Raw genomic sequence first — 22,497 nt, 5'->3', positions numbered from 1 at the left:
GCGCTCACTGGATAGAATGCAGGATTTATCTTCTTGGTAGTTAGCCCTCTATAAGAGTTGAATGTGCTGACAATTTTGATTATGTAAAAAATAAATGTGCAGGAATGGAAGTTGATATTTTATTCATTGGCCCTCTGAAGTGATTTCTGCCGATTACTATTATCTATCAATGATCTATTTAAATTTATTTCTCCATAAATAGAAATTAACTGACATCATATCATCTGAACCTAGCATGCCCAGGATGTGATGCTGTCGACTGTGGAGGATAGATCCAAAACCAAGAAACCTTGAAGTTAGAATGATAGGATGAGCATCCAAGTTTTAAACTAATTGAAAGAACACATTTATATTAAATAGATAAATGTATATATCAAGGAAGCAATAATTGTTTGGGGAATTAATCGGCAAAACAAAAGTATAAGATTTTTTCAAAAAATCGGGAAAATATTGGATTTACAAAAAAACTAAAAAAATTGCAGAAAAACAATAAAAAACTATTTTTTTTGATATTTTAGGGCATTTCCATTGTATAGAGATATTGTAGGCAAATAAAATAGACACTTGAACACATTTATATTAAATTTTCATTTTTTTAATATTAAATGTTAATAACTTAAGAGAGAATGACATTTAATTTTTTCGGTAATTTAAATTTAAATAACAGTAATACAGTGAATTAAATTACAGTAAATTACAGTAATACAGTAATACTATTGCTAATAATTATTAACAGTAAATTTACAGTAATAATTAAATTTGCAGAAATACAGTAATATTACTGTTAATAATTAAATTTACAAAATTACAGTAATATTACTGTTAATAATTAAATTTACATTAATACAGTAATAATTAAATTTACAGTAATACACTTAATATTTACAATATTACAGTAATATTACTGTTAATTTACTGTTAATATACTGTATTACTGTAAATATCATATACAATATATATACTGTATTACTGTAATATTAACAGTAAAACAGTATATATATTGTATATTAACTGTTAACAACTTAACAGTCTATTGTATAACAGTACATGTTAACAGTTAATATACTGTTAATATACAATCACTAAATTAACAGTAAATTAACGGTTAACAGTTAACAGTATACTGTAATATTGTATATTAACTAAATTCACAGTATATTGTATATTAACTGTTAATATCAATATACTGTATATAAACATGAAATTGAAAAAAAAAAATGATATTAAATTTACAGTTGGTGATGGCATAGCATAAATACTTGGCTAATGGTGGGCTGTTCTTGTCACGTAGCATAAATACCTGGCCGCGCGACGGGATTTATGGAGTTCTCACGACGTTTTTTTTCATTTTTTCGCCCCTTTTTTTTCCCTTCTTTTAGCGCCATATGACGGGTTTTAGGGTTGGTGATTTTTTCCTGACTAAATCGCGTTTTAATTGCGACTTTTTTCAGTGAAAAAATCGTTGAAAAACGTTGACTGGGAAAACGTGACTTTTTGGGGGAATTAATCGGCGTGGGTGCCGGTTCCTGATTAATCAGGTACTATTGGGTTTTTTTCCCGACTCCTGCTTCTTTGGTATATATATGTGTAAAGTTCCCTTTCAATTTTTGTTTGTTTTCTTTAAATGTAATAAATTCTAACTCACAATAATAGTAGCACAATTTTTTATAAGTATATAATTAACCTAGAGTTGTAGCCTAACATTGTATTATACAATTCAGATTTAATTCTTAGAATGTATCTCAAAAAATATAGCTGTTGTCCTAATCTTGTTGTAAATCTTCCTCCAATCTGCAGTGATCTTTCTTTATTTTGAAATGTCTTAGAGTCTGGCTGAATCGGGGGTTTTAGTCTATTAAGGGGTTTCATCCTCAGGTTAATTGTGAAAAGCACACAGAAAATACTGAGAGGGGGGAGGTGAATCAGTATTTTAACTTTTTAATATAAAACCACATTGTAAGATGTAGAAAGTACACAAGAACGCCAAATTTCTTGGAAAATCCTTTTAGGTAAAAAACCACACAGATCAAAAATTTTCAATAGCCAAATGTGCTCCAACCCAGTTTACAAATGTGAGCACCAACTCACTAAGAGCACCAACCCTCCTTGAGGCACCAATTTCGTACAGCTGAAGCACCAACTTCAATTTTCATACAAACTGGAAAAATATAGTTGAACCACATGCTTTGACAATAAACATCTTCATACAAATTCAAAAATATAGATTGCTCCTCTAGTTATAACAACCCTTCCAAATTTCTCCAAAACACGGTTAGATCCATGCATATGAATGCAATCTTTGGCAGTGGCTATAACAGACTGTTCATGAAGATCCGCCAAAGCACATTGAAACTGACGTTCAAGGTGGTAAAGTAACCAATATCATTTTCTACAAGCAAATGCCACTCGATGATTATGACTTTGTCTACACCGTGCCCTCTCACTTTACTTCTTTCCACATCAAACATGAATATGAGTCTAGTGTCAAATATTTCAACATAGGGTATTAGGCATCAAATAAGAACATTGTCATTCCCTTAGATATGCTCAAAACCGCATCAGGCCAAAGAATCCACACCATATTATCTTGCCAATGTTAGAAGATATGCTTATGTTTTTTTCAAAAAAAAATATGCAGTAAATCACAAGATGTCTTTATACAGTTCTAGCTCTCCTGTGGCTCAAAATAATCATTTTGTCAAGGAATAGGTCCATGAATCTCAATATTATTGTATCCATCAATGCCTTCGTTAATTTGCTTGAATACTTTGCCAAAATTCATTAATCGCACCCTTCTGAAACTCTTCGACGATTTCACCGCATTCCATTTTTGGCTCGCCACATCACACAGGCATCACACTGCTTTTATTTATTTTTTGAAATCATCTCAAATGGTTAACAAATTGAAAGTCCTATCTTGAGCATTTCTTTTCACTCATGATGGCCTACACGCACACCACACACCTTGTCTATATGCACCTGAACCTTTATATTGTTCTCTATATTAAAAAAAAATTTGGCACGATTTGATTTTTCCATTTATGATCATTTATTTTCATTGCCACGAACTCATACCAAATAAACTTCCCACACACCGCAAAAAAATAAAAATGATTCAACTTATTTAACGCTAGAATGCTAGAGAAAAAAAAAACAACACCAAACACTTGGTAGTTCGATATAGCACAACGCATCTGTATCTCAAACGTTTTTTATATTTCCATCACTTCAAGAATGATGAAGGCAACACATACACTTAGAACAATCATCGAGACATAAAAAACGGGTTGCAGAAGTAACATAGCTTTAAGAAAAGAAGTGTGTAGAAAACGGTTAGAAAAACGCTAGGCCAAGACATCTAGGTGGAGAATATGCGATAAGGCATTCATAATTTAGCCGTGGAGAATAGGAGCCCATGTTTTTTGTAGAGAATGACATAAACATCAGGTATAATACTAAACTCTCCAACGATTTATACAACTTGTCAATTTGGAGCCCATATTGATGACAAACTCTCCACTTGCCTTGCACAATTTTTTAACTTTTATACAACTTGTAGCAATTACATGACCATTTCCATGCTTTTAAGCTTGAACTTCATTAAAAACATAGAAATCGATGTTTGCAAACACTTATGACATGTCAATCTGTCTTGGCACAAAGAAAGATGAAGTAGACAACTAAGCAGCATAAGCTAACAAACAACCAACTCAAACAAATTGGCAAGTAGCTCAAGCTGATGCTCATCTCCCTTCAAAGCTAGGTAAACCAAGGTGGAATGAAAATGAGCTCGAACCTTTTTTTAGAAATAGTCGCCATTCGAAGCCCGACGATTATGTTGAGAGAACCAAACTAAAATGTTTGGCAAAGCGTGGGAAGGAGAAGTAAAATTCGTATGTTTTAAATCAAAAGCTTTTTTCAAAGTCTCCTTGTACATGCCGATAAAAGGTCGACTATCACCAAAGGGGGGGGGGGTCAAATAAAGATTAGGTTTGTGTCTTTTTTTAGAGAACCAACATATCTTTACATCACGCCTAAAATCCCCCCGAAAATGTGAAGACCAAGGCAAATGGACAAGGTTCAAACTTTTCCTTTCAAAGGATGAGATGATTCTTTTCATCGCCTTCGAAAATGGCCGAGCGCAAATTAGAAATTTTAGAAATGAAGAACCTTGGCCTGGTAAGCGCCGAACATAAGGGCGATAAAGCCACGACCTCCTAAAGTCAACTTCACTTATGAAGTGACTTGAACATATGTTTCCATCATGATAAAAGCTCCAAGACAATATCGGCATGATTGATAATGCTTGATACAATTATTTAATCCATGAGAATTAATTCAAATTGTTTGTAGATTGGTGCTACCAAAAGAAGCACGCAAGATCAAAATGATGACCACAAAGCGATGCCGATGAAGAACATGCTACATAACCGAATGCAAAATAGAACCAACGAAGGACCTTCATCACCACTAGTGACAAGTTGAAAGCCATGGTTAGAGATGAAAGATACAACCACGGCACACCAGGAATGAGGCGATGCTGTTCTGAGTCCCTTAGGGGCACCGGCCTAATACACATAATGCTACCACGGATGCGTAGACTCAGAAATGCACAGATGAAACTGATAGCAAATTCAGTTTGTTTGTAAAAGCTGAATTGCATTATTGTAAAATAACTACTTGTGGGTCCCCATTAATGCATTTAAAACAAAAGGGATGGGTCAGTTATTCCTCAGCTACCTGAGTTGCAAAATTGATGCAAAACAGTTGTAGGTAGCTAAGGAAATGGTTGAAAGTGGTAGCTGGGAAGTTATGGAAGTTAATAGGCATGGGCTAAAGCTGCTAGGCTTCTAGAAGGAAGATCTGAGCCCCTGAATGAAATCAATCCTGTCCTTTCATTCAAAATTGTAAAACCTATAAAAGGTAGATGCCTCTCTTTTGTAAAGGGTTATATTTTAGTAGTCAAAAAGTTTAGATAGTTAGATGTTTTAGTAGATAGTAGATTAGGAGTAGAATAGGATGGCTAGACAAAGATTGTTGTAATGGCAATTGTAATGGCAATTGAAACAAATCAATAAACATTGAAGTATGGTGTTTGTCATTTTGTTCTCTTCTGTTTGCATGGTTTCTCTTCATCAGATTAGCTAGTTAATGTTCAGTGATTCTAATTGTGAAATGTGAGGGTATCCGATTTGATTTCAAGTTCATACCATTGGAGGCTTGCTGATTGTAGGTCTCCGTGTATGGTTAGCTTGAACCTCATTATTGTGCTTAGTTCAACTGTAAGTGTTTGTCTCAGGCTACGCCAAAATTGGGTGCTTGAATGAATATCTCCAGTCTGAAAATCCTTCATTCCTTTTGAGCTTTCACTACCCCTGTGGAGTTGTGAGTATATCTCTGGCTAAGTAGGGGTTAGTTTATGTGAAATCTGTCTACCCACAACATCGATCATTACTATCATTGTCCTTAGGATTCCTAAAACCGATCACTTTTGCTTTTATTTTTCCCAATTTGTGAATCAATGCATCGTCTGATGCAAACCAACTTGTTGCATCCGTAAGTCCCCTCGTGTTTACTAGCAAAACACATAAACTGTTGAGTTGTCCTAAGCCATCAAGACCTGATAGTTGGAACCTTGAGGTTGTCCCCTTTGATCATTCAGAACAGCATTAGGGATTTCCTTGTTCAAGGGACAATAGGATACTTAGCATTCTATTCTGTGTTGACCGAAAGAGTAGTAGTACAATTTCTCGCCTCAACACATCCTTGCAGGCAGCTGAGAAGTTAGAGGAGTTGAAATTCTATCCCCTTACCGAGTATCCTTCACGAACTAATTTTGATCCATATGACAACATCAGGATAAATGGTAGCAGGCACAAGCACAGGCCGCACGTAGAGGACTTTAGGATGAACATCAAAGATGACTTTTAGATTAGAAGAAAGATGTTCTCCAGGTTGCCTATAGATATGATTGGGATATGTAGGGTATTCCCGATCCCAGATCAAGCACAGGATGATGGAAAGCACTTCTAGCATGCTTATAAGTAAGAAAAGAAGAAAGAAATAGAAGTCAATTGGATTGATGTGGAGGTCGTTGAATTGAATGAGCTAATGAAGCCCGCCATGGCTTACACACAAAGATGGGTAGATAACGAAAGTAACAAATTGAAGAGTCAGAACACCTAGCTTACGTTTGATATGATGGAAGATCCGAATTTGTCAGATGCTGAAACAGAGTGCATAAGCATGAGCCAAATTAGCACTTAGTCAACTCAACCTAAGAGCTCCAAAAGAAAAGGAAGTCACAAGGAGGGATCAAAGCCTAAGAAAAGGACAAGTGCAAGTCATCCTTCTACTAGCACCTCCCCCATCCATGCGGTCACAATGAACAAGACTGCCATCAATGAAGGATAATCATCCTGGAAGGGAGGTAGTGATCAAGGTGTGAATGAATCATTGGAATCCACTATACATAACAGTCAAGGTGATAGGACAGCTAAGGGAAAGCAACCTCAAGTACAATATCCTCCAACAGTATAAGAACCGGTTGCAAATGATAAGGTAGATTGTTGAAATAGTAGCTAGCTCAGACACCTATCTATTGTATTTTAATGTTGTCAATGACAATTAAAATACACATGCATTATCTATTATGTAAATTGAATTTTGGGCTGGACCCAATCATGTAGCGTGGAGAAAATTAATTGTAACTTGTAACACGGTGACACTAAATTGTTACTTAGGGCTGGGCCCAAATACTTGTGAATTGTAATTATGTCTTGCTATGAATATTGGGCAAGACCTATATATAATGTAACTTGTGGATAGGACAAGCCCTATAAATGTAACTTGTAATTTGGTCTGACCCTAATTTGTCGATGTAACTTGTAACTTGTGAATAGGGCAGACCCTATCTTATGTATCTTGTAATCTTAACCCTATGTTTTGGCACCAAGTTAAAAGTGCCGACCTAGAGTGAATTGGTAGGCTGAGTCACATATATATACAAAGGCTTAGTCATTGTATCAACACACACTCAACGAATTGTCTTCAATCAGAAAATTATCTCCTTCATTCAGAAAATTGTTTCTTTGAGACAACGAACTATTCTCAAGGCTTCATTTGAAGGCTCCGAACTATCATTGATGACAACGATCTTCATCCTAGAGCAGCGGACACTATCTTTGGGGCAGCGAACCTCCTTAACAACAAATACCCTATGCTTAGAAATAAGTTTATCATTTATCCTCAGTTGAAGGCGTTATCCCATTGTGCATAGTTTGCTGGTTCTGATTGCTTCAAGTGTTGAAGCCATATTGTAAGATGCTTCTGGTTATTGCATAATAAGATCTGAGATCTATAGCTGGGTTTTTTCACCTCCAAGAGGGAGGTTTTCCCAGGGTATTATTGGTGTTCCTTGTGCACATTGTTTTTGCTTTCTGTTATTGCTATTTTTGGTACAGTCTGATCCTAAAATTAACATGGTATCAGAGCAGGTTCCTTCTATAAATCCTAACAGCTTGAAGGTAGATCTTGTAAGGGCTAGCATGAATCAACAACAAATCTGGACAATATACCTGCTGGCAAATTGAGGGCATCGATGGGATGATAGCAAGAATAAGATTTCAGGTGTTCTCATTCCTCTATTCTCAATTGTAGGGTCGTCTTGGTTTGAAGATTTGCATCTGATTGCCTTATTGTTATTGGTGTCTTATCTAGTGCACAAAGTTCTCTGGCTTGTTAACTACTTCATCTGAGGGTGCTTTCATATGTCAGTTTGTGCACTTGTTTTCAGATCTTAGTATTCCTTTAAGGGTTGCATAACTATCTTCCTAGGGTTTGTAACAATCACCCTAGTTCGAGCTTTGTTCTTGTGTTAAGAACTTGCTCTAATCCAGTTTGAACTATTGAAGTTAGTTATGCCCTACTCTCTATTTTAAGTATGTTTCTCTCAACCTACTTGATGTGGTTTGGTATGAATATGTAATGATCCGAATTGATGCATTGATCTAAATACATTCTTGGCACTTAAGACTTCAGCATGTGTATTCAGATATAAATCTGGGAGTATTATGATGGATATAACAGCAAGCACAAATAGAAAGATGAATAAATTTATGGGAGATTCAAAAACATGGAACCCCAGTCATTGGTGTGATAGACATCCTACTTAGTATCTATGCCCAATGTTGACCTTAGTATCTTCATATTATGATCTGATCCTTTATGATACTTGCTGCATAGTTCTGATGCACCGTATTCTATCTAAGCCTTGAAATGCTCAATAGTTTTGCTGCTCTGGAATTATATACTCTTATGGTGTGTTTCTTGATTTGCATCAAATCTTTTATGCGCTGTATCTTCTGTTCTATGAGTGTTTTATGTTTGGATAAAGTTGTCATGTAGGGTTGTGACTGTGCAACTCTTGGTTGTCTTCAGCTTTTCATAATAGGCTCTCATGTTCCTTGTTATGCTGTTATTATAACCTTGCTTTGCTCCTCTTGTGTAGAGGATTTCCTTTAGCTCTAATGCATTTTCTTTCATGGCCTTCATCATTCTTACATAATATTCATTGTGACTCTATCTTTTCAATTTAAGCATACTGCCTATTACATTCTTTGAAGTAAGTATTCTCTTGATGATGAAACCTTAGATGAATGAGGTATCTAACTTATTGAAGTTGGCTTTCGATCATACGCTTGTGCTCAGCTACAATGTGTATCCTTTTGAGTGGTCGATACTCATATATGATTTTACGCATTGGTTGGAAAGACAATTAGGCTTATATACCTTGCTTATGGATTTTGTAAAATGTTTTCTGAAGTCATACACTTGCCTTAGTTTTCTAATATAGCTAACTCTCTGTTATTCAACTATGGAAAACAATTTTAGAATGTTGTGTAGCTTTACACTATGGTTGAAGTTGATCATAGATTGACAATATCCTTTTGAGCAATCTTAGCATATGTTGTCAATGGTGGAAGTCTAGATAAGTTACTTTACATGTTAATTCATTCTATTGGGATATTTAATCATGTTAATGCTTCTCTTCAAGAGTTTCTTGAATTACCATGCCTTCAAGCTTAAGAGGGAGCTTGGTTTCTTCACTTGAAGGTATGCCTTGATCACAATGATTGTGCTATAGGTCCATTTCGTAAAAGTGAAGTAAGGAAAAGATTGACATTTCTCATCTTTGATTTATAGCTGCCTTCCTTGATTGATTCTTATACTATGCAATCTTCATGAGACTTGATTACCACAATTTTATATTAAGAATGAAGAAGGAGTTCCATATGGAAGGTTTTGAAAATATGAAGCTAGATGTGTAGGTCATAGTTAGAAGGAAACAATTGCTCTTGCTGCTAGATATACTAATATTAGAACCTCTATAGCTAATGCTGCAGGCTGTAAGTTAGATATAAAGACTGTTTTCTTAATGTTGTCTATATTGAATAACTAGAAGGTTACGAGAATCAAGATAGAGAATCTCATGTGTGCAGATTAAAGAAAAGCTCTTTACGGCTTCAAGCAAACTTCTTGAGCTTGGTATAAGATTATTGTCAAGTATTTGATTAGTTTAGAATCTTGCAAGAATGATGCTGATTCTAATCTTCACTTTAAAAGTATTCAATAGTGAATTGCTAATACTGTTTCTTATATATATGTGAATGATTTATTTCTAACTGTTGGAGATAGTCTCATCATTACATGTAAGAAAGAATTAGCCACTAAATTTGGAATGAAGGATCTAGGCCTAATGCATTACTGTCTAGATCTAGAGGTATGGCAAAGATCTTATCCTTAGTCAAGAAAATATGTCATTGATATGATGGATTGTAAATCTATGTCTACTCCTATGGAAACTAACTTAAAGAAGTTGAGTATTTCTGCAGCTAATTTTGATTTTGCAGATCCTTCAGAGTACAGACAGTTGATTGAATTCTTGATGTATCTAGTTAACACTAGACCAGATATTTGCTATGGAGTGAGTGCACTTAGCCAATTCATGAACCGGCCAAAGCATGTTCACTTGGTGGTAGCCAAGCACATCCTGAGATACTTGTGTGGAACAGTTGGCTATGGGCTAAAGTATCCAATCAACATAGTGATCAATTAATCGCTACTCTGATTCTGATTGGGTTTGAAGTGTTACTAATAGGAAAAACACTTCAGGAATCTGTTTTAGCTTGGGTTCCGCTATGATCTCTTGGGCCAGTAGGAAACAATCCTCAGTTGTATTAAGTACTGCAGAAGTTGAATACATTGCTTCAAGAGTGGCAACTAGAGAAGCAGTTTGGCTTCGCAAACTTCTTGCTGGGTTGTTTGGACAACCTTGGGAATCCACTGTTATTTATTGTGATAATCAGAGTTGTATTAAATGTCTAATAATCCCGTGTTTCATGACAGATCAAAACACGTGGAAACTCATTATCACTATGTTCGTGATATGGCACAAAGAGGTGCCATCTAGCTGAAATATATCAGCACTGTTGAATAGGTTTCAGATGTTCTCACCAAGCCTCTAGCTCGAGTGAAGTTTGAATACTTCAGAGAGAAGCTTGGAATTGTGGAGAACACAATATTGATTGAGAGGCAGTCTCAATTCTAGTGATGCAATTTAGTTTGCATCTCCCACCCTCTGCAACCAATGCAAGGTGGGGTCACCCTCTGCGGGCAATGCAAGGTGGAGTCACCCTCCGCAGGCAATGCAAGGTGGAGTCACCCTCTGCGGGCAATGCACGGTGACATTGTATTCTTCTCTGGGAGAAGGCTGAGGTGTAAGACCTCTTCCACCCTCTGCAGGTAGTGCAAGGTGGATCCATCCTCTGCAGGCAATGCAAGATGGACATCATGAAATGAGTTCATGATATTTATGTGTTTTATTGCAGGTATAGTCTATGAAGCTTATACATTCATTCTTGCGGGCAATGCAAGATGAAAGTCATGAATGGATCATGACAAGTGGCAGATATCCTCCCTAGCTAGAGGGAGTGTTGAAATAGTAGCTGGCTCGGATACCTATCTATTGTATTTTAATGTTGTCAATGACAATTAAAATACACATGTATTATCTATTATGTAAATCGAATTTTGGGCTGGACCCAATCATGTAGTGTGGAGAAAATAATTGTAACTTGTAACGTGGTGACACTAAATTGTTACTTAGGGCTGGGCCCAAATACATGTGACTTGTAATTATGTCTTGCTATGAATATTGGGCAAGACCTATATATAATGTAACTTGTGGATAGGACAGGCCCTATAAATGTAACTTGTAATTTGGTCTGACCCTAATTGAGCGATGTAACTTGTGGTCCTATATTGAATGTAACTTGTAACTTGTGAATAGGGCAGACCCTATCTTATGTATCTTGTAATCTTAACCCTATGTTTTGGCGCCAAGTTGAAGGGCTGACCTAGAGTGAACTGGTAGGCTGAGTCACATATATATACAAAGGCTTAGTCATTGTATCAATACACACTCAACAAATTGTCTTCAATGAGAAAATTATCTCCTTCATTCAGCAAATTGTTTCTCTGAGACAATGAACTATTCTCAATGGTAGCGAACTTCATCTTGCGGACAGCGAGCTTCATTTGAAGGCTCCGAACTATCATTGATGACAGCGATCTTCATCCTAGAGCAGCAAACACTATCTCTGGGGCAGCGAACCTCCTTAACAACAGATACCCTATGCTTAGAGATAAGTTTATCATTTATCCTTAGTTGAAGGCGTTATCCCATTGTGCATAGTTTGCTGTTTCTGATTGCTTGAAGTGTTGAAGCCATATTGTAAGATACTTCTGATTATTGCATAATAATATCTGAGATCTATAGCTGGGTTTTTCACCTCCAAGAGGGAGGTTTTCCCAGGGTATTCTAGGTTTTCCTTGTGCACATTGTTTTTACTTTCTGTTATTGCTATTTTTGGTATAGTCTGATCCTAAAATTAACATAGATGAGGATGAATATGTGGAAATAGAAGATGACAATGATGAGACAACTTCTCTAGCCCAGGTAGATCAACAATTCAAGGAGTTACAAGTAGAGGGGGAGCAATCTACTATTCTGACATGGCTCAAGGGAAAGAATAAGGAAGCAATAGTAACCGAGGAGTAGAGAAGATAGAAGATAGCTACCCGAAGAGTAGACAAGATAGAAGATTGAATCACTACCGATCTGTATGATTTAGAAACAATTGAGTTCGTTCCTCCCACCACTGAATAGGCAATGGAAGATTTGAATGATATGGTAAAGACAATCCAAGATTTATTGAAGATGGAGTTGGAGAAAAACAAGATGCTTGAGAGGGAGATGAATTCCTTGAAGAATTATGTGTAGCAATTGAGGACTCCAATAAGATAGGTTGATCCTTCAAGCATGCCCCATCATTGCTTCCGTTGAATTAAATCGATGATTTGGAAGAGGTGAGGAATAACTCCCAATTGTTGAAAAGATGGATTGACAATTCCTCCACCAAGGCGAATGTTTTCGTAGAAGAGCTAGTAAGCATATTTGATAGAGTTTCTGGTGTTCTTGACAGGACTGAAGTCCTCATGGCTGCTCATGATGCTTTCACTTACACTAGAGCTTTCACTATCCCGAGACTACAAGATTTGATGATCATACCCAAACAAACCATGGTGAATGTTGGAGTGCTGAAGGAAAGGGCAATCATACGACTTCCACAAGTGCTACAACTTGCTTAGAATGAGGAAGATTATGTTTGAGGATATCAGCAATGGTTGCACCCAAATTGAGAATGCTACTAGCGTGATACATGATAAGATTTTGGCAGCAGCTGAAATAATACTTGGAGAGGAGATGAAAGAAGAAGTCCACATAGTAGTTGATCAATTGATGGAAAGAACAAGAAATATCTTTTTTGGGGCATGTGAATCGCATTCAAAAGGGTAGCGAGAGAACATTCAGTCATTTACGACACTAGTGGGCAAGATTAGTGACTTCGGGCTTGGATGGCAGAATATATATGTTACTGCCTTGGCCTAGTTGGGCTTCATGGAAGATCAGTTGAAAGTCATGCCTAATGCTCTAGTAGATGAGCTCAACTGCATCATGTCCAAATTCATTGAATTTGCTTTGAAGGACAGAGATAAGGGAAACAAACTTCTAGATGAAAGTTTGTTATGATCGCATGTGGTGTCAATTTTTCTCATTGGAGAATTCTTTCTCATAGTTTGTGCCAAAAGGATATCATTTTTCCATTGGTTGATATTTAATAATTTGCAATAATTTGGTATTTTGTTGTAACAAACCCTAAATAGGGTTTAGGTGGCATGATCTTGGCCCTTGATTTAGATTCAATCTTGGCGATTCATTTGTGTTGAGAGCACATATAAGCTCAACTCATTTTATATGTAAGGGATTAGTTAAGAGAGATTTGAAGAATTGTTGCTTTGATGCTGCCAGAGATAATAAAATCATTGAAGTGTTGTTGACTTATTGTGTTTGGAGTATTTGTTTGTTTCTTCATCCTTTTAAGAGAGAGCTTAAAACTTATATAAAAAATAAAGATAGAGTAAATTTGCTTATGTATTTAGATGAATAGAAGATCTATGTGCATGTTTGATGGTGAAATTTGAATGTTCACACTATTAGTATTTCGCTGATTGTGAAGTATCTTGCGTAGTCAATTTGATGTGCATCCTCTTGACGGTGTCCATGTTATTGGTTGTGATTTGAATATCATATGCTTACCCTAGAAGATAGCACTAGCTTTGTGGAGTTGTTCCTCGTATGTCAAAGCAAAGCTTAGCTGAATTTCACTTGAAATCATCCATCGTCCTTGCATTCTTAGTGTTAGTCTATCCTTCCTCAACCCTCAAATCCTTTTGTACATTTTATTAAGTGGTCATTAGTAGTAGTAGTAGGAAAAGATCTTCATTGCATATCATTCGAAAGCTATGTTCATAAAGCATTCCTTGTGATTAAAAGATTCGTCTCCTAAAGAACAACTACGTGATTCCCCTTGGAAGAGTAGCAATCACACCAACCATTGAAGCTATCCACATGTCAAGACCTGACATATATAAACTTTGGAGTCATCTCAAGTGATCCTAGCACTCAGCATTTGAGAAGATTTTGTTCAAGAGAGGATAGAGTATTCAATAGTTTATTCTATGTTCGAAGCGTCGTAAAATGCACATCAACACTACCCTTAAAAAAATATTCATGATTTGCAAAATAGGGCTTCATGAAGCATAAAAATTCTTAAATGCTAACCCCAAAACTTGAAAAAGAAATCTGGAAAATAGCTGGGATACCAATTAATTTAAGTAACATGATAAACCCAAACTGTGAAAAAATCAAGGTTTAAGGTTAAGTTATGGTCCACCTTAAAAATCAGGGACTAATAAATAAACCTAACCCTAGTCACAAGCTCTGGAAACAATTCATTTGGGGTTAAAGTTTAGGGTGTTGATTTTAGTAGCATACTAATTTAGAAAACTGTTTAGGGCGAGGACATTAAAACAACATTTCAACTTGTATTTTTTTTAATATTTTTAGTTGAATACAAAATCTAGGTTAATGGCAATTAAAAGTTTAAAACCACACCTTGATTTTGAATATTTGTGTGCTAGTTTTGAAGGTGAATGCTGTTGATCTGATCAATTTGTCCTCAAATAGGAAGGAAAGCTTTGAAAGTTTGCTTAAAGTTCACTGTAAAAGCTTAAAAATCAGATAGGAAACTTGCTTGAAAAATACAGGCGAAATGAAGAAAAAAATTGCAGGCAGAGACATTTGTATAGAAAAAGCAATAAAGTCAGCAATATTTTTGGTCAAACCTGCATTTACTGATAAACTGGAAAACTCACACTTTATTGGGGAAAAGATTGGTGATGCTGGTGATAGACAATTTGTTGTCATTTCTTGCAATTTAGAAAGATAAGCGCTTCTATGGTTAATACAATTACAAGAGTTGCCTCTATTTGTTTGTTTAATTCTTACTGTATTCATAAGAGACTTACGTATAATATATATGTTAACAAAATGCTTACGAAGAATCAAACTTGCTCCTTGTTTGTACATATTTGTTAAGCTTCTCCTAGGGATTACCACCTGAAGCTTAGCTTAATCTTTAAATACAAATATAAAAGTTGGAATCTGCTGTGGAATAAAACATACCCTTTTGTTGTGAAGTGAAGAACTGCAGGTTATTTCTTAGTTTTGTCTGTTATACAGGGAAGGAAAATATATCTTTGGTTTTATAGTTATAGTTAAACAAATGAATTCTATGTTCTAATATGTTTTCATTTTATAGTACTTATACATGTTCCTCTTTGATTTTTTTAGTTTGGGACTTTGGCACGAATGCTTCAAGCAGAACCACCACCAAAGGCTGTAAAAGTTACTGTGAGCAAAAGGGTTCCTCTAAGTGGTGAAGAATTAAAAGCATACGAAGAGGAACAGAGTCGAATTAAAAAGGAGGAAGCTCTAAAGGCAAGCAGTGCAAAGGAAGAGGATGCTAGAGCCTCTCTCGTGGGAGGAGATGCTACATCAGATCCAATGATTATTGATACTGCAGGTGGTCTAGTTTCATCAGAAGGTATTTCTTTTGTCTTTAATCACATGCCACATGATTAATATCCTCTACTTAAAAAAACATGAAAATTTATTTTCAAAGCTGTATCTTCGGAATTTTGTAAAAGAAATTCATAGGATTTTGAGAAAGCTCACAAATAGCATATTGATTTATATGAATCCATATTTGATTTTCTGTGTATTTATACGGAACCATGGAGTTGTCAAGATAAAGATATTTGTTGGTTTGATGTATAGTCAACCATCATGTGGAGTGTTTGGAATCAGAATTCTATGAGAATGCAGCCCTCAACTTTGGCCTGACAAATACGATGTGGAGATAGAATTTGAAATTCATTTTCATATTTTGATTTTAGTTGTTTGGTACTGAAATTAATTGTTTAAAGTACAAGTTTTTTGTTCTCCATGCTATTTTTCCATTCAAATATTGTTCCTATGATTTTGGGAGTACTAGTAACTCATAATCATTCGCTTTTTTAAGGAATAAGATGTGAATGGAATAAGTATTTGAAACTTTGCACACCATGTAAAGTTTACAAATAAACATTAAAAACATGAAAGTGATTGCATTGAAATTTGAAGATTAACAATGGTGGGCAGAGTTTCAGAACTTTGGGAGTAAACGAAGAATAAGAATTGCAAATGAAACTTTAGCACACTAAGTGAAGATGAAACTAATAAACATAAAATGATAAAAACTATGGCAATGATTGCATTGACAAAAATAATTGTGGGTGCAGGTTTGGGGTCAAGGGGCTGTGCCCCTTGTGGGGGGTCTGGGGGAAGAGCCCCCAGCAGGGCCATGGGGCAGTCAGTAACAACATATTTAGATTGTCCATTGTTTGAGCTGGCACTAGCATATAGCTTAGTGCACTGGTTGCAATCTGTCAGATTTACAAGACAAAAACGCCTTGTTAATGGATCTTAGTAAGGCAATAGTTCAAAGGGTTTTCCATATAAGAAAAGTTCGGCATGTAGACTGGAAAAAGAAAGCACTATGTTTTTGGAATTTTCATATTTCCATCTCAGGTCAAAGTCACACTTCATTTGGTCTTGTGGTTGATTAAATTCAATATTAAGTGATAGCTCTTTTTGTCCATTACGCTGTATGTCTGCACATTATTTTAAAATTTGATGAACATTGTCTCCAACCCCTAATATTCAAATATCATGTAATAATTATTAAGTGTTTTAAGTTATAGGGTATCTACAAGAAGTCACACTGCATATCTTCTATTAATTTACAATGGACCTAATAGGTCTATTTTAATATCCATTGGATTATTCTAGTTATATGACATTGACACAAAATGGCAAAAGTATAAATGAATTCAATTACATGGGTTTAAAATTGGAAAAACTTAGGTGACTTAAAATAAATTTTATATTTGTAAAATTAAAGAAAAATTTATTTTGATTATTTGATGTCAAATATATTGCAAAGACATTAAAAATAAACCTAATGCATTAAAAAAATCCATGTATTTGAAACAAATTGGAGTTCTGAAAAAAAATATTAAATCCAATTTTTTCTTAAAAGTAAAAGTTGTACAGTTGATGCTAAATAGTAGGCAGGTCCTATCGATATTGAGCGCAACCTGCCATTTCAGGGGTGACCCATTGTCTTATACTGAACGCTTATCAGTATATAATCAAAGGACGCACCTCATGAGGATATAATTGAAAGAAAAACCCTCATTATTGTTAAAAAAATTGTACTAAGAAATTAATCTATTCAAAGGTCGACTTGAAAAGCTAGGATGTCCTAGCCTTCACCCTAAACTCAAATTTTTAGATATACTGATGCTTTTCATTTTTCTTATGCTAACTGTAAAAAATGATCTAAAAAAAGGAAAGCTGTACACCAAAAAAAATGGAGAACCACTTTTTGGAAACCTTGAAAAACGACACAGGCAATGAAGTAGGTGGTGACTAATCAAGGTTTAAATTGCAAGTTTTTGGGGTGTAATGCTATGATGATAATATCCCTAAAAGGTATAGGAAATACATCTTTCATAATGTATAATGATTGTACTTTGAGTTATAAAAACATGCATTATTGATATGAAAGAACATGCAGAGTAATTCAGGACCATCTAACTTCTATTATGAATTTCAAATTATTTAAGTTTTCTTTAAAGGGACTTTGTCAGTATACTAAAGCAACTATGGCAAGCTGTGTGAGGCTCTATGGATTACCCCTCTGTTTTGAGTGTCTTCTCTGTGGTGCAGACTTTGTAGTGGTGGTTGAGGGCTTGGGTTGTCCTGTGCAGAACAACCCTCCCCTCTTCCTCTCTCTTTTTCCCTACTGTCAGTGGTTTGTCTTGTTTTGTTGGTTCCTGTTGTTTTGTTGTTGCTTTTCTTCGGGCACCATTTGGTGTCCCTTCTTTGGGCTGGCCTCCTTTCTGGCTTTTGGCAGTCCCTTGGACCCGCTTTGTGGTCTTTTGTCGGACATTAATAAATTTCTCTTATCTTATCAACTAGTTCACTTGTATTTCCCTTCAACTAGTCATTTTTTATTAAATGCAAGTTAAATGTATTTAAATGATATGCTTATTTCACTATGTTACAGTCAAAGCTATTAATTTCATAGTAATAATCCATTTCACCTTCTCAAACACCAGAGAAGTTTTGGGATAGTTTTGCTGGCAATCTCAAATTGCATTCTTGTTAGTTTTACTAATATTTACTGGCATAATGAAAAACAGAAAAGTAATCTACAATCCAACTGTAAAACACTTATTTTGGGATTGTTTCAAGCTTTGGTAGGAGTGTTCATCACTTATATGCATATCCATAATGTTTATTTACAGGAGCTAGTCCTCGGCTTTGGGGATATCGAGATGTCTATTGTGATGGTTTTACTCCTTCACCTACAAGTGTTGCACCTATGTTCCCGTTTTACGAAAACACAATTGAATGGGATGAATATGGGGAAGTTATTAACCCTGATGACTTTATAATTAAAGTAGAAGATGTTCATGACCTCAGTGTACCTCAACCTGTAAGTTATTTTAAATTTCCTAATGTTGGTTTTATTTCTTTGATTTGCAACAATTCTTCTATTCATTCTTATTTGCTTGGTTGCTAACTTGCTAGAATACCTCAATACACTTTTATATGCCTTGTATTTCTAAAAAGTCTCTCATACAAGGTAAATATTCGATTACAAGATTACTAAAAACTACTAAAAACTAAATATTTTATTAAATTTTAGCTTCCAGAGATTTGTCAGAAATATGGGCTTCAACCTTAGCACTTATTTATGAATGGTTCTAAGGAGGATCCAAAGGTTTCACTCTAACCTTAGGTGCAAAATTAAGAAGACAATAATGAAGAAAATTCATTATACACCATTCATCTAGCTATGAACTTCTGGGAAAATAAAAACTCATTGGAAATGTTGGGATCTTTATGGATCTTCAGAGCACCTTGTTTTAGATTTAATATCTTGTTGTATTCCCTCCTTTGCACGTCTTAGAGTTTTTGAATGTTGTTCTGTGGCCTTTGATCGAGCACAGTTGTCATGTTGAGTTACATATGTTCTAGCTGTACTTTAAAATTTATTGCTGCATTGATTAATGGCTTGGACTTGGGTTTTGTAGATTCCTGGTGCACATATTCAAGACGAGGCTGATGAGGAGGTGGAAGATATACTTATGGATACAAAGCCTTCAAAAGTAGTGTCCAGTGAGATTACTGTTAGTACAAGTTCCTTTTTATGTCATATGTCTAAAAAGTGGAATCTTTCTGTGTCCCGTTGTTATCTTTCAAGTTTTTTCTTTGTTCCATATGATAATTGTATTTTTCTTAGCCTGAATTTTTTTTCTGCTGATGTAATTAACAAACATTTGTGGTGAAAAAGTGGTTTTTTTACTTGCTCTTTCCATTTGTAATATATCAAAGCCTTGTCTGGTTTATATTTTTTAGATTTTAATATACCTGAAATTTTGGGGGATCTTTATATGTACTTGTCATAGTCTTGTGTCATTTTAGGTCTAACATTTCCAAATATGATAAGCCTAATTTTTAGTGCATTGTAGGAACGTGATTGAAAAAATGAATACAATATAAATAACCGTGTTTGGGGAAAGATTATATTAATAGACCATTTAGTGTTGTATCAGTAGTTTAAGTGGAGAATTATCATTACTTTTCTCTTTTATACACTTTTTCTTCCTCGATTCTTAATGTTTTACTACAATGGTAACTTGACATCTTTAATTTATTACTTCCAAGCCCACAATCTTAGAAGTCATGAGAAGTATCATTACTTTGTCCCTTTATGCTCTCTTTCATTCTGGGTTCTTGAAGTTTTACAAGAACAGTAACTTGGCATCCTTTAATTTATTGCTTCTAAACCCAAAACCTATGTGAGATATTCACGTTCTTTTTAAGCTAAAGTTTAATCTGTACTGTTATTATTTTATTCTTGTTTTTTAGTGTCAAAGTGGTTTCATGGCTAAAGATACATTACTTCCAAGCCCACAATCTTAGAAGTCATGAGAAGTATCATTACTTTGTCCCTTTATGCTCTCTTTCATTCTGGGTTCTTGAAGTTTTACAACCACAGTAACTTGGCATCCTTTAATTTATTGCTTCCAAACCCAAAACCTATGTGAGATATTCACGTTCTTTTTAAGCTAAAGTTTAATCTGTACTGTTATTATTTTATTCTTGTTTTTTAGTATCAAAGTGGTTTCATGGCTAAAGATACATTTGTTTTATGTATCAGAAGCTTATGTGGAAGCATGCTATTCCAGACTTCACTAGAAGTCAATTGGAGAACTGTTAGAAATGGTGGCTTGTGAAAGTACCAGAAGAAATCACTAAGTAAAAGCAATATAAGCCAATAGTGGAAGTTTACCATATGCAAAAATGGGATGAGGAATTCTCCAAGAGGGAGACCCTTAAATGGAAGAAAGATTCGTGTAGTAGTTGATATTATCTCTCTTAGCACAGTTAGAGGAAATTTAGGTTGTCCTGAATTCGAGTAGTAAATTATGTTGTAGAACAAGGTGAAACTATTTTAACGAATATTTTCCTCAAGTGCATGCAAACCAGAAATTATTTTCTTTATCAAAGATTACCTGTAAATCTTATTATGTGATTGCAACATTCAACAATATGATAAAATCAGCAAACCACAAGTGACATAGAATTTAGCTTGGAGAAGCCCTTGTGGGAAAAATCTCCACACCCAAAGAGATCCAAATTTTGTATTAATCCTTGAAAAGAGTTTACATCAATACTTTCTCTCTAAATTATAGTTGCACTTTGTTACTTCAACAACATGCAAAACAAAACTTCTACTAATATGTCTTCTATTTATAGAAGAGTTAGGATGAGAATACCACTGTGGCATCTCAAAGCGAGAGGAATAAACCACTTCCAAAAGCCATACACCCAAATTTGAGGATAACTTGTTAACTTGGTAAAAAAAAAAAAATCACATGGGCTGGCACCTACACCCATACCCAATAGGAAAATGGTACTTCTCCATGCATCTTACACCTCATTACTCTTGACGGTTCAAATGGATAGCCGGGCGCGTTAACATGCAATTAAAATGGAATGGCATTCAATGAAACAACTCTTTATCTCCCATCCGGATGCCTAGGATGATGAATCTTCATTCAAAACTGGAAACTGCCACCGATGATTGGATCCTTCCTTTATAAGTGGAATTAGAACATGTCATAGATAATTTTCATTATATATTTTTATTCAACATGTCCTTAGGCGTTGAAGTACACCTTCCAAGGATCATGGAGATACATGAAAATGGCTTAGGAATGCAAGGTTAATGTCACTCTATTCTAACATTCTCCCACTTGAGATTATACATTGCAATTATATTCATAAAGAAAATAATAATAATTTAGTACAGTGATCAAGGTCGATGAGCTTCCTACAGCAAGAGAACTTATACATGGTATAAGAATTTATTGGCTTCATTAAAGAATCTGCAACATCATCTTGAGTGTTAACCTTCTCTATCAAGACATTACCATTCTCAGCCATTTTCACACCAAGTGATACTGTACATGAACATGCTTAGTATGAGAATGATAAACATGATTTTAAGCTAAACATATAGCACTTTCATTGTCACATTCGATTCTAACAATTTTGCAATGAAAACTAATACTTGTGCCAAGGCTTTGTAGCCAAACTGCCTCTTTAGAAGCATGTATATTAGCCATATAGTTTGATTTTGTGGTGGACAAAGCAACCATGTGTTATCTTTTATTCATCCAACTCATTGCAACTACAAATAGAGAGAAAGCATAGCCACTAATGGACTTGGACTATACAAGTTACCTGCCCAATTTGCAATGACAATACCTCGTATGTCCAATGACTTGATCACATCATCAGTATCATGATGACACAAACAGTAATTAGAACTTCCTCGCAAATATCTAAATTCCCTTTTAACAAACATCAAATGTTGTTTACTAGAGTTAGACATAAACTTTCTCAAAACTCCACTTGCTTGAGAATATTTGGTCTTGTGCAATCCATTGCATACATCAAACTACCAATATCACTAGCATAAGGCACCTTAGGCATTCCTTCAAAATCATCATCAAATTTAGTACGTGTTTAAACTAAGCTTATGTAATGTCCCCATTTTGCACTAATGTTATAATAGCCATAATATACTTATTTGGTCATGTAACATCCATTTTCTAGCCCATGTTGTATAATGTTGTCGTTAGCTGATTTCTCCATGGTCCCGTAGGCTAACTAGGATATTTAAGGGATCTTGAAGATATTTGGCCTAGACAATTTCAGTTGCAAGCGATTTTGAGGTGTTTTGATGTGTTTTTGGGATACTTATTATTCATAGTAAGTCAGCTAGGTCAGGTTGGATCGTCATTGAACTCACAAATAATATCCTATTGATGTTAGTTGTGGATATCAAC

At 35.1% G+C, this 22,497-nt stretch overlaps 1 protein-coding gene across 1 annotated transcript in view; it reads left to right on the top strand.

Annotated features, from left to right (window-relative positions):
- The window catches only part of LOC131037321 (cleavage and polyadenylation specificity factor subunit 2), a 152,529-nt gene that overhangs the window by 80,786 nt on the left and 49,246 nt on the right, over nucleotides 1–22,497 (top strand). Inside the window, exons 10-12 of the mRNA XM_057969426.2 lie at nucleotides 15,317–15,569; nucleotides 18,379–18,569; nucleotides 19,171–19,266. Coding sequence (XP_057825409.2) covers nucleotides 15,317–15,569; nucleotides 18,379–18,569; nucleotides 19,171–19,266 — 540 coding nt within the window. The remainder of the gene's footprint in view (nucleotides 1–15,316; nucleotides 15,570–18,378; nucleotides 18,570–19,170; nucleotides 19,267–22,497) is intronic.

This window comes from Cryptomeria japonica, chromosome 3 (genome assembly GCF_030272615.1).
Source record: "Cryptomeria japonica chromosome 3, Sugi_1.0, whole genome shotgun sequence".
Lineage (NCBI taxonomy): Eukaryota > Viridiplantae > Streptophyta > Pinopsida > Cupressales > Cupressaceae > Cryptomeria > Cryptomeria japonica.
The sequence above is the reverse complement of the archived record's forward strand: the minus strand, read 5'-3'. Positions and strand labels throughout refer to the sequence as shown.